This window comes from Natator depressus, chromosome 4 (genome assembly GCF_965152275.1).
Source record: "Natator depressus isolate rNatDep1 chromosome 4, rNatDep2.hap1, whole genome shotgun sequence".
Taxonomy (NCBI): domain Eukaryota; kingdom Metazoa; phylum Chordata; order Testudines; family Cheloniidae; genus Natator; species Natator depressus.
The window spans coordinates 107,492,657-107,508,799 of NC_134237.1; the positions used below are offsets into that span (position 1 = coordinate 107,492,657).

A 16,143-nucleotide genomic window follows, 5' to 3' on the forward strand; every position below is an offset into this window, starting at 1 on the left:
CCTAGAGGTGCTGGCTCCCGAGAGCCAAGGTATGGGACAGGGCAGCCACACATCTAGTCTAGCACCGGTCCCTGCACTGGGGTGGAGCCAGGGGCTCCATGTCCTGGGCCCGGCGTGGGAGAGGGGTAGATGTTTTTGTACAGCAGCGTTGGCACCAAGGGGCCCTCAGGGAGCTCCAGGCAGCCCAACACGGAGCTCCCAGAACCATCCCAGGGATCCAGCGGGACCGCGTGCTCGCCGCCCGCCCCGGTCAGGGACCCAGCAGCAGGTTGCAGGGGGAGGTGCCCGCGCAGGCTAGGCTGGGGGTGCCACGGTCCCGCTCCGTGGCTGGCTGGCGCGTCCGCCCTTGCGCCTCCCTCTAAGGTGAGCGGGCTGGCTCCAGCGCGGCTGCGGCTCGGCTCCGGCACACAGGCGCACGGCGGAGCCTACCCAGCGCGGCCGCTCGCTCTCTGCGCCGGCTGGGGGAACACCGTGTCGCCTTTTTCTTCTCCAGCCCCGACGAGACTTTAGGCGAGCCCACCCCTCTCGGCATGAATGCGAGGAGAGTGGAGAGCATCTCGGCGCAGCTGGAGGAGGCCAGCTCTACAGGCGGTAGGACTGGGCGAGCATGTTGGGCTTTGATTCGTGTTAAGCAGAAACCTTGCAACTTGTCGAGGGACCCCCCTCTTTGCCGCTTGGCATGAGAGGAATAAACCTGCGCTGGCTTGAGAGAGGGAGGCGATTAATGCATGAGATCCGGGTCAGAGAAATGTTCAGTGCCTAGGAAAGTCTATCCTAAGGTGTCCACTGTGAACCTTGCTGGTGCTCTTGCCTTTCCTGAAATTAACGGAGGCTAGATATGAAATTGCCAAATGCAACCTGCACACGTTCTTTCCGATCGCTAACTCTCACATGACGTTATTTTGATCAGTCACACTTGTACTTCCCTGCGCGTGTTATGTCTGTGTAAAAAAACAAAACTATCTAGCTGAAGACAGTGACACTCTTTATAACAGAAACACTAGCTGGCCGATCTCTTCTTGTTTTTCTTGTGTTTTGCAGTTCAGCATATTCCAAAGAAACTGCACGGAGTAACTTGCGTTTTAGAAAAGAAACCAGGGCGTAGGGGTTACAGTTTACACCCACCGTACACAGGAAACTGATTTTATTTAGATATGATGGATGGAGAGAATGTATTTTTATTTAAATTGCTGGTATTATGGATGATGCCCACTTCTTAACAGCCTGCTGGCTATGGAGAGAAGTGAGAATTCATGTAGAAGTCTTGCAAAATAACATTCCCTGATCCTTTTGACATGTATTTGTCAAGGAAAGAGGCAAATATGTTAATATTTCCTGCTGTATTCTTAGACTCCTGCTTGCAAACTGCTTGGTGCCAAGCATAGAAGAGCACTGGCCTTGAAGTGAGGTTACATAAAGAAAGGCAGCAGAGTCCTAGCTGCTTCCTGCTGCTTCAAAGTAGTCTTCTAAGCAAAAGTCTCTGAGCCACGTGCACTCTGTAGGATTGTACCCACCATCCACTCACTGGCCTAGTCCCCAGGCCATGTTCTGCTTTCATCTACTTTTCTCCTGTTCAAAAATTAGGGCTTGCAGTTTTACAGGCAGGATATTAGGGCACTTGAACTTTATAAAGGAATCTTGATCATTGTGTGTGTAATCCTGTTTTTTAGGCTATATTGTTAAACTGTTAAACTGTATATTTGTATTGTATGACAGAAAAATAAGCTGTGCTTAAAAACAAAGGGTCTTTTTAGTCTGAGAAGTAACTCTGTAGAAGTGATGCTGTGATACTCTGTTTCTTGTAAGCTGTGGAAACTTGGCCTGTTAACCACTGAGACACAAGTAAAGACTTTTTCCTGTCAGCATTAGTCTCTACTTGGAATCTAAAAATCAAGTTGGTTTCTTTCTTTCTCATATCATCTCCTGTAGTAAATATTCTACATGCCACATGATTCCCTCAGTTACACCTGTGAAATCCCCATTCAAGGCTCATAGGGTTAAACAGGTGGAACTAAGGTCATAATTTGGAGGCAGTGGGGTTTCACAGCTGTTACTGAGGCATAATTTGGCCTATGGATTGTTACTAGAAGTGGATGTGTAAGAAGGGGTGAACGCAGGTAGAGTTTTCAGAGTTAGCAGTAAGGGGAAAATGTTTGCATGTAAACTGAGGAAATAATAAACATGAAATGACTAGATGCTGTTTTTACAGAAATACTTTTTTTTAGTTGAACCTGCACTTTAAAATTTTAACATGTATGTTCAGCAGAATTACTCTTTTGGTTCACTTGACGTGAATCCTGCTTGCTCATAGAATTTTTAATGGGCATCTCTTTAAGATACATGGTTGACATGGATAAAATTAGTAAACTGCATTTTCACTACTTAATTACAAAAAGCAAAGTGTGAATTTTTACAAAAATATAAGGCACTCAGTGTACACTATTTTGCCAGGAAATCTTAGAGGAAAAAAGTTGTTGACCACATCTACTTTATTGTAATTACAAGGCTCAAAATAAATGGTTCCTTTTTATATAGGACTATTGTACCTTGGCTCACTGCTCATAATAATTAGGCTGATTTTTCTTGCCCCTGATTGTGCAAATATTACACATGTGCATTACTGTACTCAGCTGGACTTCACTGGGACTATTTATGAGTAAAGTAATGCATGTGTATCAGTCTCTGCTGGATTTTGGTCTTTACCTTTAAAACTCAAAATATCGTAGTTACCAAGGATAAAGCATAGCGTGATATTTGTACTTACAATATTAGGATTTAATGTTGTTTAGAGTAGAATCTTGTAAAACTATTTTGGATAAATGTTGTTCAGCATTGCTAAGGGTCTTACAACTTGACCATTTAAAGGGGCAGTGTCCAATCAATTTAGGCCCTTTTTGTAAAACTTGTGTTTACCACAAGCTGTTTTCAAGAGAGTTGTTTCCATGATTTCTTTTTTCAAGTTGCAGTGAAAACAGCTTTTTAAATGTAAGTATATTTGTACTGCAGTGTCTGTACCATGAACACTTCAGCATTTTGCTGCTAGGGCATGAGAATCAGAAACTGAAACTGTCCACAAAAGTGCTACTGTTCCTCTGCATCACTTTCTAAGCTGAATATAATGTGAAAAGTAAACAAACTGCATTAATGATAAGTCTGTTAGGTTTTAAACTGTTTTAGTGATGTTAACAACAGAGATAAGGACATCTATGTTATGTTTTTCAAACTGACAAGTGCCTTTCCATATTTTATTTGGTGGGAAGTTACCATGTTGAATCTTAAAGGCCACATTTTACAACAAATTGCCTACAATGGGAGCAACACTGATTGCTGATGCAGTCAGGAAATGCCCCCACTCCTAGAGATTGATACAGATTAAGACTGAGCCATATTGGTAGGGCAGTGTCCATTCCTGTGTTACAGATGTTCTACTGATGAATAGGTTACACTGGTTGTAGTGTTTTCACGAACAAAACCTTTACAAAATCCATGTGTCTCTTATATAAGATTTTTTTTTAAAAAAGCTAAATGGAGAGAGAGGACTATGGTTTGTTTTGCAGTTCTCTCTCTCTACCCCAAAATCTATTTTTACAATGCAAGAAAGCAGCTATTATGCATATTAAATATATAGTAGATTCCACAAGAAATATTATGAAGATGTATTTACACGACTTTAACATTTGGTTAAGGGATCATCTTGTCTGTTTTTTGCTCCCCTCCATGCTTATGGGAGATTCTTGTGCAGTAGTGCCAAGTAAGTAGTATTAACACTTTTTCCATCAAGATCTGATTTCAGCACCTGAAGGCATCTCTGGACAAAGACACTAGAAGAAATTAAATGAGAGACAGGCAGAGAAAGGGGAAGGAGAAGCTACATGGGGAGAAAGATGAAAAGAGACTTTGTAGGAAAGAAGGAAAGACAGTTGCAGAGAAAGGAGAAAAGAAGGTAAAGGAGGCCTTCGCAAAGCCCTTCAACTAATACCATAAGTACAAGACGTATTGAAAAAGATAGGGACCCAGTTTGGTAGTGCTGGAGGAGGGAGCTGTAAATTACATCCACTGATGCCAGTCCATTCTCCTTGTATCCCAGACTGGATTCACCCCCTGTGGAGGGCAGGCAGTGATGCTGTCAGTATCTTTCATTGATCTTCCCAACAAGGTGGCTGCTAGAGTTTGTTCTGGGCTCTAGGAATTCTGCAGTGGGGAGGAACTGAACCAATTTCTCCCAGGAATCCTTGGTCAGTCTTTCTGCTTGAATTCTCCCACTTTTTTGGGTGTGCAAGACCTCCTTCCAGGATAAGGAAGATTGTGGCTATTTTGTGCTGCTGCAGTCTTGTTCCAGTGGACTTTTACCTTTGGGGTCTTCTGCCATGTTAACCTGAGCCTGAAGGAAATCTAGCCCTTTGTGTAGTGGTTTTTATGCTCCCTTTATGGGCACTGAATTGACTTAAATATGCTGTTTCCAAGCTGTGCACATTCCTGCAGACATTATGAATACACAAGCAAAGGAACAAATGAAATGGACTCATGACCTGAAATGTGAGGGAGGAAAATCAGTATTTTAAATGGAAAAGTATGCAATCTACAAGGGAAAGTGACATAACATTTAAGGGAGAATGGCAAACAATGTAAATTAATATATAATACTGAACTTGTCTCCTTTTGCTACTGTATAGCAGATATTTCAAAAGCGGGCGATGTTGTACACAATCCTGTGTTCAGTAAACACCTCGAACTCCAGTTGACTTCATGAAGATTTGGCATTCCTTGTGCACCCAAAAATCAGGCTCCAAAAACACTGCAGTAACTAGATATTCCGTTGAAGAGAAGATGTTTAGTCTTTAGTTTGAATATCCTTTTGTTGGCATAGGTCATAATCTCATGTCTAAGTAACTAACTATTTTTGGATTAATTACGTGCAAAATTCTGTAGAGATCCTCACTTCACATTATACAGTTAAAGTACCTTGGCTTCCCTCTGAAGAGCAATTTTACAGAGTTTGTTTCCTGTCTATTTTGCATTGTTGAGCAGTTACTGTGCAAGCTAAGGGTACTGATGAATAAGCAAATATACTTGAAGTTTCTCCAGACATACAAGGTTTGATGCAGTTACTCCTTTCCCAGAGTTTATTCAACTGTTGTAAAATATATTGAGGCAGATCGTGTCTATCAGTTAATGCAGCTATAAAAAGACAAAATTGCACACATCATGGAAAGCTTTTATATTTGAATCAGATGTACACTTAAGATTGTCTTTTGGTTAGAGCTGAATATTTGATATGTACAACATTTAGCTGTATTTTATCCGGTCTCAGCCATTCTCTTTACCATTATGATTTATGCTTGGTGTTTGGTGCATGACACAAAGAGCCACTAAAAATACCATGAAGGCTGGTGATTTTGTTTAATTTCATGGATGTGCACATTCTTGTCATGCTGCCCCCTCCCTTTCTGCTTGTCTCCTCTTTCTTGTGAGCACAAAGTGTATTGAAATACATTGTATAAAGATCTTGCTCTCCAAATCATTCAGATTGAGGTTTTCCTCTCTTCATACAGAATGGAACAGGCGATAGGGACAGCTATGAGCACAAGCAAAGCATGTGTCTGCTTCGGGATCTGCATCAAATGCAAACTCTGCAACTCCCAGGCTCGTCCTGGGTCCCTTTCTATGAATAGGACTCAAGTGGGAGGAACCACTTATTGCTATACCTTCTTAACCCACCTCCAGCAATAGCACTGAAAGGGAAAGCCCTAACTTCTTCTTTTTCACCACCAAACACTCCCCTCTTGCAGCAGGGATCTCCACAAATAGCAAATTGATGTTGGCAGGCAGGTAGATTACATGGATGCTGTGACCTGGATCTGGAGTTGTTACCACATAATAATGGACCCTGTAGTAACGGTAGTAAATTTTTTTACACCACAACTGCAGTAAAACTCTATTCCTTGGATTTACTGTTGGTGGGTTTCCTTACAGAATAATGTTTCCTCTGCCCCTTCCAAAATGGCTCAATTGCTCACAAGGAAACAATCAACAAAGAGGTGGGTGCAAAACTGTCTGCTTGCCTGAAGAAATAGTTTTCATAAGCAGCACTGTTCATTTAATATTTGGTATTAGTAGTGGCTTCTGCTATTACTTGACATGAATGAAAAATGGCGCACAAGGTTGTGAAGTGGGCTAAAAGTCAACTGTGTTTTAATAACAGCTACAGTCAGTGCAGCACTCTTATTTATTGGCATGCATTCTGACTGATAGACATGGCACTCGTTCTGGGGAGGCAAGGAGCACATCTGTGAGTCACCTCATCCTTTTCAGTGGGGTAGGATCTGTCTCTGTTTCAAAGCTGTGCAGTAGGAGGTAGGCCTGGCTAAAAACTTGCATGGGCACCAAGTCGCCACAGAATTTGACCTGTGATTTAGCTGGCTACTCTGTACGGTGCTACCAGGAGGTCTGATGGTCGACATATGTTTTTGTTCTAGCCATCCCTGCAGTATCCTACCCTCACTAGCAGGATCTCTGCTTGCCACTGCTGTGCTCACTAGGGCCAAATTTGGCCCATAGTCTATAGAGTTGGGCAGTGATGAGCTGCCAAAATCTTAACAACCGGTTCCCTCCTCACCCCACGAGGGGGTCGTGGCCCATCCAACCCCCCCACGTTCCTTGACCTCCCCCGGACCCCTGCCCCATCTACCCCCCTCCCCTGTCCCGTGACTGCCCCGGAACTAGGTAGGAGGGTCTCGTGGGCCACCGTAGTGGGTGCCCACCCCGCCCCTAAGAGACAGAGGGACCTGCCGGGGGGCGAGGTGGGGAGTCCCAGCGGGGCTTACCTGGGGCTGCTCCCGGGAAGCATCCGGCAGGTCCCTCTGGCTCCTAGGGGCAGGGTAGCGAAGCTAGGGGGGGAACAGAGGGAGCAACCAACTCCGTGGGTGCTCCGGGGCTGGAGCACACAAGGGGAAAATTTGGTGGGTGTAGAGCACCCACCGGCAGCTCCCCGCCCGGACCCAGCTCACCTCATCTCCGCCTCCTCCCCTGAACGCACCACCCCACTCTGCTTCTCCGCCCCCCGGCTTCCCGCGAATCAGCTGTTCACGTGGGAAGCCGGGGAGGGCTGAGAAGCAAGCAGCGGCTTCCCACTCAGGTCCAGGGAGGACGAGGTGAGCTGGGGCCAGGAGCGATTCCCCTGCGTGTCCCCTGGGTTACTTGCTGCGGCATGGGTGGCCCTCCTCGTGCTCCCCCGCCCCAGCTTGCCTCCTCTCCGCCTCCCTGGGCCTGAGCGCAAAGCCGCCGCCTGCTTCTCAGCCCTCCCAGGCTTCCCGCACGAACAGCTGATTCACGGGAAGTCGGGGGGGGGAGGGCAGAGAAGCAGAGCGGGGTGGGGCGTTCAGGGGAGGAAGCGGAGCTGGGGCGGGGCGGAGAGCTGCCGGTGGGTGCTCCGCACCCACCAAATTTTCCCTGTGGGTGCTCCAGCCCTGGAGTAAGATCCCCACAGACCAGGACACACCAACTCAAAGTGGCACCAGACCCTGCCAGAACAAAGGATGCAAAATCTGCAGACACATGTCCTCTACTACAATGATCATAGAATCATAGAATATCCGGGTTGGAAGGGACCTCAGGAGGTCATCTAGTCCAACCCCCTGCTCAAAGCAGGACCAATCCCCAATCAAATCATCCCAGCCAGGGCTTTGTCAAGCCTGACCTTAAAAACTTCTAAGGAAGGAGATTCTACCACCTCCCTAGGTAACGCATTCCAGTGTTTCACCACCCTCCTAGTGAAAAAGTTTTTCCTAATATCCAACCTAAACCTCCCCCACTGCAACTTGAGACCATTACTCCTGTCTTCTTCTACCACTGAGAATAGTCTAGAACCATCCTCTCTGGAACCACCTCTCAGGTAGTTGAAAGCAGCTATCAAATCCCCCCTCAATCTTCTCTTCTGAAGACTAAACAATCCCAGTTCCCTCAGCCTCTCCTCATAAGTCATGTGTTCCAGACCCCTAATCATTTTTGTTGCCCTTCGCTGGACTCTCTCCAATTTATCCACATCCTTCTTGTAGTGTGGGGCCCAAAACTGGACACAGTACTCCAGATGAGGCCTCACCAATGTTGAATAGAGGGGGACGATCACGTCCCTCGATCTGCTCGCTATGCCCCTACTTATACATCCCAAAATGCCATTGGCCTTCTTGGCTCCTAGGGCACACTGCTGACTCATATCCAGCTTCTCGTCCACTGTAACCCCTAGGTCCTTTTCTGCAGAACTGCTGCCTAGCCATTCGGTCCCTAGTCTGTAGCTGTGCATTGGGTTCTTCCGTCCTAAGTGCAGGACCCTGCACTTATCCTTATTGAACCTCATCAGATTTCTTTTGGCCCAATCCTCCAATTTGTCTAGGTCCCTCTGTATCCTATCCCTGCCCTCCAGCGTATCTACCACTCCTCCCAGTTTAGTATCATCTGCAAATTTGCTGAGAGTGCAATCCACACCATCCTCCAGATCATTTATGAAGATATTGAACAAAACCGGCCCCAGGACCGACCCCTGGGGCACTCCACTTGACACCGGCTGCCAACTAGACATGGAGCCATTGATCGCTACCCGTTGAGCCCGACAATCTAGCCAACTTTCTACCCACCTTATAGTGCATTCATCCAGCCCATACTTCTTTAACTTGATAAACACCCCCCACAATACACCTCTTCAGGTCCTACACATGCCTATCACAACATGTGGTGTACCTCATCCAGTGCACCAAATGCCCCAATAACAATTATGTGGATGAAACTAGACAATCACTATGCACTCCAATGAACTCACACAAGCAAATGATTAAAGACAAAAACACCACATCTACCCTTTTCTCAAAGTGATCACTCTGTCTGACCCCTGTCCTCATCTTCAAAGGAAACATGCATAATACTTCCAAAAGATAAGCCTGGAAGCTTACATTCAAAACTCTTCTAGATTACTAAAAATCATGGATTGAATAGAGAATGGATTTGTGCCTTATTACAGCAATCTGTAACCTGCTCTGTGTCCTAAAACTGCAGAGATATGAATGGCCTGCTCTACCTCAAACAGTCTCTTAAAACATGTGCTAGCTACTTATGCTGAAAAATCTGCTCCACCTTGCATGCAGCTGTGACACATGCAGTATCTTTCCCAGACCTGAAGAGCTGTGTGTGGCTCAAAAGCTTGTCTCTCACCAACAGAAGTTGGTCCAATAAAATATATTACCTCACCCACCTTGTCTCTGTAGGACTGGAGTCATTTGACTTCAGTGAGACTACTTGTGTGACTGTAGGCTTGTCTACACATCAAAGTGAGGGTGACTTAAGCTAGGTCAAACTACGGTCACCACAGCAATTAAATTGGCTGTTTGGTGTCCACACTGCCCTCCTTCTGCCAGTGGCGCGCGTCCTCAGCAGGAGTGCTTGCACTGACTGTAGTGGGGCATTGTGGTGCAAGGCTGACCACACAGGGCTCACAGCTGGAGCCCCCAGCCCTGGGGCTGACAGCTGGAGCGGAAATGTGAAATAATAGCAGCTGTGAAACTGGTAGGCTCCCTGCTGTGAAATGGAGCGCCAGGCTAGTGAGCTGACAGCTCAGGCTGTCAGCCCCAGGGTGGGGAGCTCCTGCAGTGAGCCTCACATGGAGCTAACAGCCAACAGGTGATGTAAGTAACAGTGTCTGCAGACACTGCATCGCCCTAACGACATTGACCTAAGCGCTACGCCTCTCAGGGAGGTGGATCTTAATGTCGACTTAACTCTGTAGCATAGACCAGGCCTAAGCATTTGGAGGCTTGGTTGCCCATTGCTCAGATTGTTAGAATTATGGTCCAGCATGTGGATTTTTAGTAACCTTTGTTCACAGGAGATGTGTTTTATAATACATAGGCCCAAGGTAAAAAAGTCAGGAAAACCAAGGTTTAAAAGAGGCTAGAATTAATAACATGTGGGAGAAATGAGGGACTGAAACAAAAAGCATAAGGTTGAGGACTTGAAAGAGTGACATTTAGAATTTAAGAGTTCAGTTGGATCAGTTGACAGTTTGTGTTTTTCAACAAACTATCTTTTTAATTTCATTTTTTTTCTTGGCTTCTATACCAGCTAGTTTAAGTGAGCTCATAGGCGTAATTGTAATGGGTACTTATTTCAAATGTGCTGCACTGCAATTATTTTTAATTAATACTATCGCTTTTTATCTTTCAGTTAAGCCTGGCAAAGTCCATTATAGACCATTAGTAAAAAGTGAAAGAAAAACAGTGTCCATTAAATCAAAAGAATGGAAACGTAGACAGTATATATTCTTACAATAATCACTATTTTGTATTTTTAGGACTCCCTGTTTATTTTCCCATAGGATTTTTATGGGTCTCCATATTTTCCCTGTATGTTTTATGCATGTTTAAGGGATATAATCCCCAACACTGCTATCAGAATTCTGAAGTGAATTTCTTTTTGCTGTTTTGCACTCATATTTCACTTGCAATCTAGAGTTTCTTTAGAGATGCTTTTCACAGTCATGACCCCCCCTTATATATGCCTATAATTAACGGTACGGCTGCATAGCATCAATATGAAAGAAATGGTTGTATGTCCATCGAGAAGAATGAGCTATCAGCTGAAAGAGGTTGTCATGCATAATATGGCAGCTAAGGTTAAGATTTGCCCTATAAAGAAATATTCTTTCTTGTTTAAAAGTTAGCATTGTTTTCACTATTCTCATTTTATACGGAAATAAAACAAACCATAGGCCAGATCCTCAACTGGTTAAATTAGCATTGCTCCATTAAGGCCAATGGAAGTCTGGCCTGGTAAAACACATTACAATAATAATTGTAATTTAATAATTACATAATTAATTTAATGTAATTTAATAATAATTATTAAATAGTATGACGTGATAAGGTGCAATGATAAAATAGTATGACGTGATAAGGTGCTTTGTGAGACAAGATGACCAGCTGGTCACCTTATCTGTTTCACATGATAACTATGTAAAGGAGGATGTTGCTGCTAATATTAAATTTAGTGGTAGAAAAACCAAAATCTTTTATTTTGTTAAATATTTTTCTTGTTGTTCAATCTCCTCACCATAAGCTCTCAAGCGAAGGTAATTGTGTCTATTATCAGAGTCATGAATTTTTTATTGACCAATCAAATCCTTAGTTGCTAACAAAAGTAAACTGCATTTACTTTTGCATAATGACTTAGCCACTCCCAGTCTCTATTCAAGCCTAAGTCATTATGCAAGGTAACCTATTTCCCCCCTTGCTTTTTCCTACTCCCCCCCCCCCCCCAGACGTTCTTGTTAAACCCTGGATTTGTGCTGGAAGTGGCCCACCTTGATTATCATACACATTGTAAGGAGAGTGATCACTTTAGATAAGCTATTACCAGCAGGAGAGTGGGGTGGGGGGAGGTATTTTTTCATGCGTTGTGTGTATGAAAAGATCTTCTACACTTTCCACAGTATGCATCCGATGAAGTGAGCTGTAGCTCACGAAAGCTTATGCTCAAATAAATTTTGGTTAGTCTCTAAGGTGCCACAAGTACTCCTTTTCTTTTTAAGTTTATAACTGCAGCTTTTGTATATTGTCATGCTTTCTTGTCTGCATTGACACACGGGGCCAGATTCTTGCATGCATCCATTTTGTGCTCAGTGCAGTAGACAGAGAAGACAGATAACTTGCACCTGCACTGGACAGTCTTCCACACCCTAACCAGGGGTGCAGGGCATAGTAATCAGAATGTTCCCCTAATGTGCACCAGCAGGCTACTGTTTCATAGACCTGGATCCAAAAGATACTTAGATGCTGCAATGCTGAGTGTTGCAACACCTAATTTTTAAGTGCCTAGGAAATCACTGGAACAATAGCGGGATCAACAAAGCCCAAGTTAAGTGCTTGGGTTTCCTATACAATGAATGGGGAGACAGGCTCAGAACAGGAAGGATCCGCAAAAGCCAGCATACACCCCTTTTGTTCGCATCTCCAATGGGAAACTCCTCTTTTGGAGTCGGGTTGTTTAGATGCCTAAGTCAGCTCTTGTGAGAATGAGTTCGGCGCCTGCCTCATTCCACACAAAACAGCTGGAGGAGGAGAAGATGGTGCTGGTGCCCAGCTTATGCCTTTTAGCCCAGTGATTAGATCATTGGCCTGGGATGTGGAACACCTGGGTGCAATTGCCCCCTCTGGCTTGTGGGGAGAGAATTTGAATAGGGGTCTCCCATCTCTCAGTAGGGTGCTCTAACCATGGCGCTACTGAACATATTGAGGTGGGGCTCCCTCACTCTCCTCTTGAAACTGTTCCACTTTCAATAATTGAGTCACTGGAATAGGGGGACTGGACCTTAGGTCTGCCACCACACAAGTGGGTGCCCTAAGCACTAGGCTGTAGTTACTCTTATGTCTGTCTGGCCCAATGACTCCTTAAGTAATTATCCGAAAGAGAACAGCTTAAGTAGGAGAGACTGAAAGCACCCCATGCTCTCCCCCACAAGACTATCCTATGGTTTAGTGATCAGAGCCCAAACCCCTGAGAAGTGGGAGCCCCCTGTTCAAATCCTTTCTTCTCCATCAAAGCGGGGTTTGAACCTGAGTCTCCCACATCCCAGGTGAGTGTGGTAACCACTGAGTTAAAAGTTATAAGGTGGGCTCACATCTCCCAGCCAGATTTTGAATGGGACTTGATGTGGTAGGCAGCCTCTGAGCACACCTTGCAAACAGGGGTCTGCAGGTGAGATAGGCTCTCCTTTTTCTACCTTCCCCCGGTTTGTGGATTGTGCTGGGGCTTAAGTGAGATATAGGTGTGCAGACGCCTAGAGTGAGGCTGCAGTGCTGTGCCTGGAGGCATAAACATGGGCACCTAGAGAACTTTTACACTCCTAATTTAGATGCTGAGTGAGTTTAAGCGCCTACACATTTAGGCAGCAGCCAAGTGAGGGTCTTATGTAGCCTAAAATTGGGACATAGGTGCCTAAAGCTGGAGTTTAGACACCTAAATCTCTTTGTGGATCTAGGCCCTAAGGACTACATACCATCTGGGTATTGCTGTAGTACATTGTATTCTGGACACTCCCCCGCCTGTACATCGCTGCCCCAGTGGCAATAATGAAGAATGCATAGGAGCCAGTTCTGTTGACTCTTTCTTTCTTCTGGAAACTCCTCCTTTCAGGAGCATATCCCCAGCAAGAAACTTGCCAGAGGTTTCTACCCCCTTTTTGCTGCTCAGTGGCAAAATGGGTCTGAGCATCTGGCCCAAAAGGTTCTGAAGTCTTTGAACAGTTTTGCAAACAGAAAGGAAAGGCTGTGATTTAACCAAAGATGTTGAGTCACTGTGAACATGGACAGAATGTATGACAAACAATCCTGGGTATATACAGAAGGTGATGAAATTGCTTTTGGCTTCTGCCAAAAAATAACTTAACTTAAAAGTGCACCTATGTAACAAAATCTTCTGTTCCGTTTCTTTTATCACTAGACTGCACCCTCCTTGAGTGAGACTTTGGATTCCAGGGTGTATTTGTCTAAAACAAATCACTTTTTATTGCTCGAACACATTGGCGGTTATGAAATTCGGTATATTACTATAGCATTTCAGTTCGGGTTGTTCAGTATGCCAGAAGTCCAGAGGAAGACTAAAGCTACACAAAGTTTTAATAGTTTTTATTTTTTTCAGATTAAATATTTAAATATCACCAAAGCTTACAATATCATGGAATGTTTAATGAAAAACACATCATAAGACAGCACGGGGCCCCACAGCGCAAATATGTAATATGATTAATAGATTTGTACTGAGTTTGCAATCAGCTTTAGATAATGATGTAACTGTTCCAAAATGAGTCAGAGGGAATCAAGAAAAAATGCACAAGAGGGACTCAAACACATACTTTATCTGACGGTGATTGTAATCTAGTTTGGGAGTATGTAAATAAATGTTCTTTTTCTTCTGGGAAGAAATGAAAATGTAAGATGGTTCTCAGCATGTCTATAATATCTGTCAAATACAATCAACGTTGCTTTGAAATAATGTTGAGAACTGGATTTTTCCTGTATTTATGGTGTCATGTCCATGAAGTACAGAAATTTAGCAATATATATGGTTAAATCTTCAACACAACAGGACTGGTACTATTTTAATACTCACTCTTTCTGCTTGGGCTGTTCCCTTTGATATTAATATGAACCACTACAGGTATTTATGTAATAATCAGACATGAACATCATTGCTCATGCTTTGAAGAGCAATATTCTTCCAGCAGAGACTGAGTATACAGAGATGGCCTAGTTCATTTTAATCAGGGATAAATATCCACCAACCTAAAAAATGCTCATCCAGAGTTGTAGTGTTTCCTTTTATTGAATGCTGGTACCAACATGATTGTTTGTTTCCTAAGATCAGTCCAACTCTTGGGCTTTGACTGTTTAGCTGACTTTAAAATGAAATAGGCCAGATCCTGATGTCCTTAATTATTTTTTGGTCACTCAAAACTTTAATTGACATTGGTGGAATTTTGCTAGAGTGAGGACTGAATAAATATGTGCTACTCAAAGTGACTGAGTGACATCCTATGTGTGTAACGATCCATCTTTGTGTTTATTTTCCTTTTTTGTTTTGACTCTTCCTGTTGATTTGTGGACTTATTGATATTGGTTTTTCTCTGTTATGAGATGTAATGCTGTAACAGGAATTGTATGTTCCAATGTTGCCAATGGGGAAAGATAAATATAAATGGTTTTCCTGCAATACTGTTTGCTTGCAGCATTCACCTGCCGCCCTGTAACTGAAATATGTATTCAAAGTTCATATTGTCTTTTGAGAAAAGAAATTCTGTAATTGAACACACACATACAACTGAGTGCAGAAGCCAGTGACAGCTGTTAAAACAGAGTGCTGTAGTCTAGTGGTTGTCATAGAGTGGGTCCCAGGAAGGTTGTAGTTGGGTCACAGGCTCAGTGCAGAGTGGAGGACCTGGGGTAGGCCGTGGGCGAGTAAGCCGCTTTGCACGCACCCCGCAGCAGCAGCTCCTTTCCCATGGGGCTGGGCCTGGCTCCTTACGCTGGGCGTTTTGACTTGGCATGCAGGTTGCAGCACCACTCAGGTTTGGCCTGACTGCAGGGCGTGTGTAGGGGTTGGCTCCCTCTCCACCCCACCCTCCTGCTCACTGGGCCAGGATTACAGTTGTGGTGCTGGAGCAGAGGGCGCTACAGTGGGTAATCAGTGCTCTCTTGGCAGGGCGAGGAGCAGGAGGCGGTAGAGGAGGAACAGAATGATGCTGGCCTACGATTTTAAGCCTACTTAAATCAAATGTTCTCTGAAAAGCTGAGAGAGAGAACCAACTCCATGGGTAGGAGCTGTTCCACTTCCTAGACATCACTACTACTTTCCCACCTGTTGGCCTTTCATACTCTGATGTCTGTTGTATGCGGCTGTGGGAAGTGTCCTGCCCTTGACTGCTGGAAGTGATGAAGCCTCCAACATGACAGAAGTGGTGGCTCCCTGCTTTTCCTTCTCCTTGGGTGAAAATCTTTAACTAGGTAGATCCCAACTCTTCTGCCTAACAAATTACATCCTGGAGCTCAAAACGACATCAGTTTTAGGCCATGCAATTCTTTCCTAGCCAGTTGATTGTCAGTCAGCAAGGGAAGGACCTTCTATGCCTCCAGTCACCTGTGGGGCCATTATGCACCTTCAATAAAACTAATTTCAACTGGACTAGAGAAAAAAACAAAGCACAGAAAAACAACACATAATCTGAGCACAGTGGTAGAGCTTCTTGTTACTGCTGCCACCCATGTACTTAAGCATGTGTATAACTTTAAGCACGTGATTAGTCCCATTAATCAGTGGGCCAAAGTTACTTAAATACCTTGCTATATCAGTAGCTAAGTACATAGCTTGCAAGGCTCACATAGCTCATCTAGGAGCATAGAGTTCCTAGAAATTATTGCTTCAGTTGCACCTGGGTGTACAAAATAGAGTAAAATCATTCTATATCTCAAAGTATATTTATCAGAATTGTTTTTGCTCCTAAAGGCTTTGGAATTATCCAACACTCTTTCAGAGTTGAAATTAATGGCTGTTGTGTGGCTAAATTCTCTATTTACAAACAAATAATCTCAACCATAATTAAAAAAA

The 16,143-nt window shown here is 44.1% G+C and overlaps 1 protein-coding gene across 1 annotated transcript in view; it reads left to right on the forward strand.

Moving 5' to 3' along the window:
* The first annotated feature begins 329 nt into the window (after positions 1 to 329).
* The window catches only part of KCNIP4 (potassium voltage-gated channel interacting protein 4), an 857,625-nt gene continuing 841,811 nt past the window's right edge, over positions 330 to 16,143 (forward strand). The window contains exon 1 of the mRNA XM_074951605.1: positions 330 to 591. Within this exon, the coding sequence (XP_074807706.1) occupies positions 531 to 591 (61 nt within the window). The 5' untranslated portion in view covers positions 330 to 530. The remainder of the gene's footprint in view (positions 592 to 16,143) is intronic.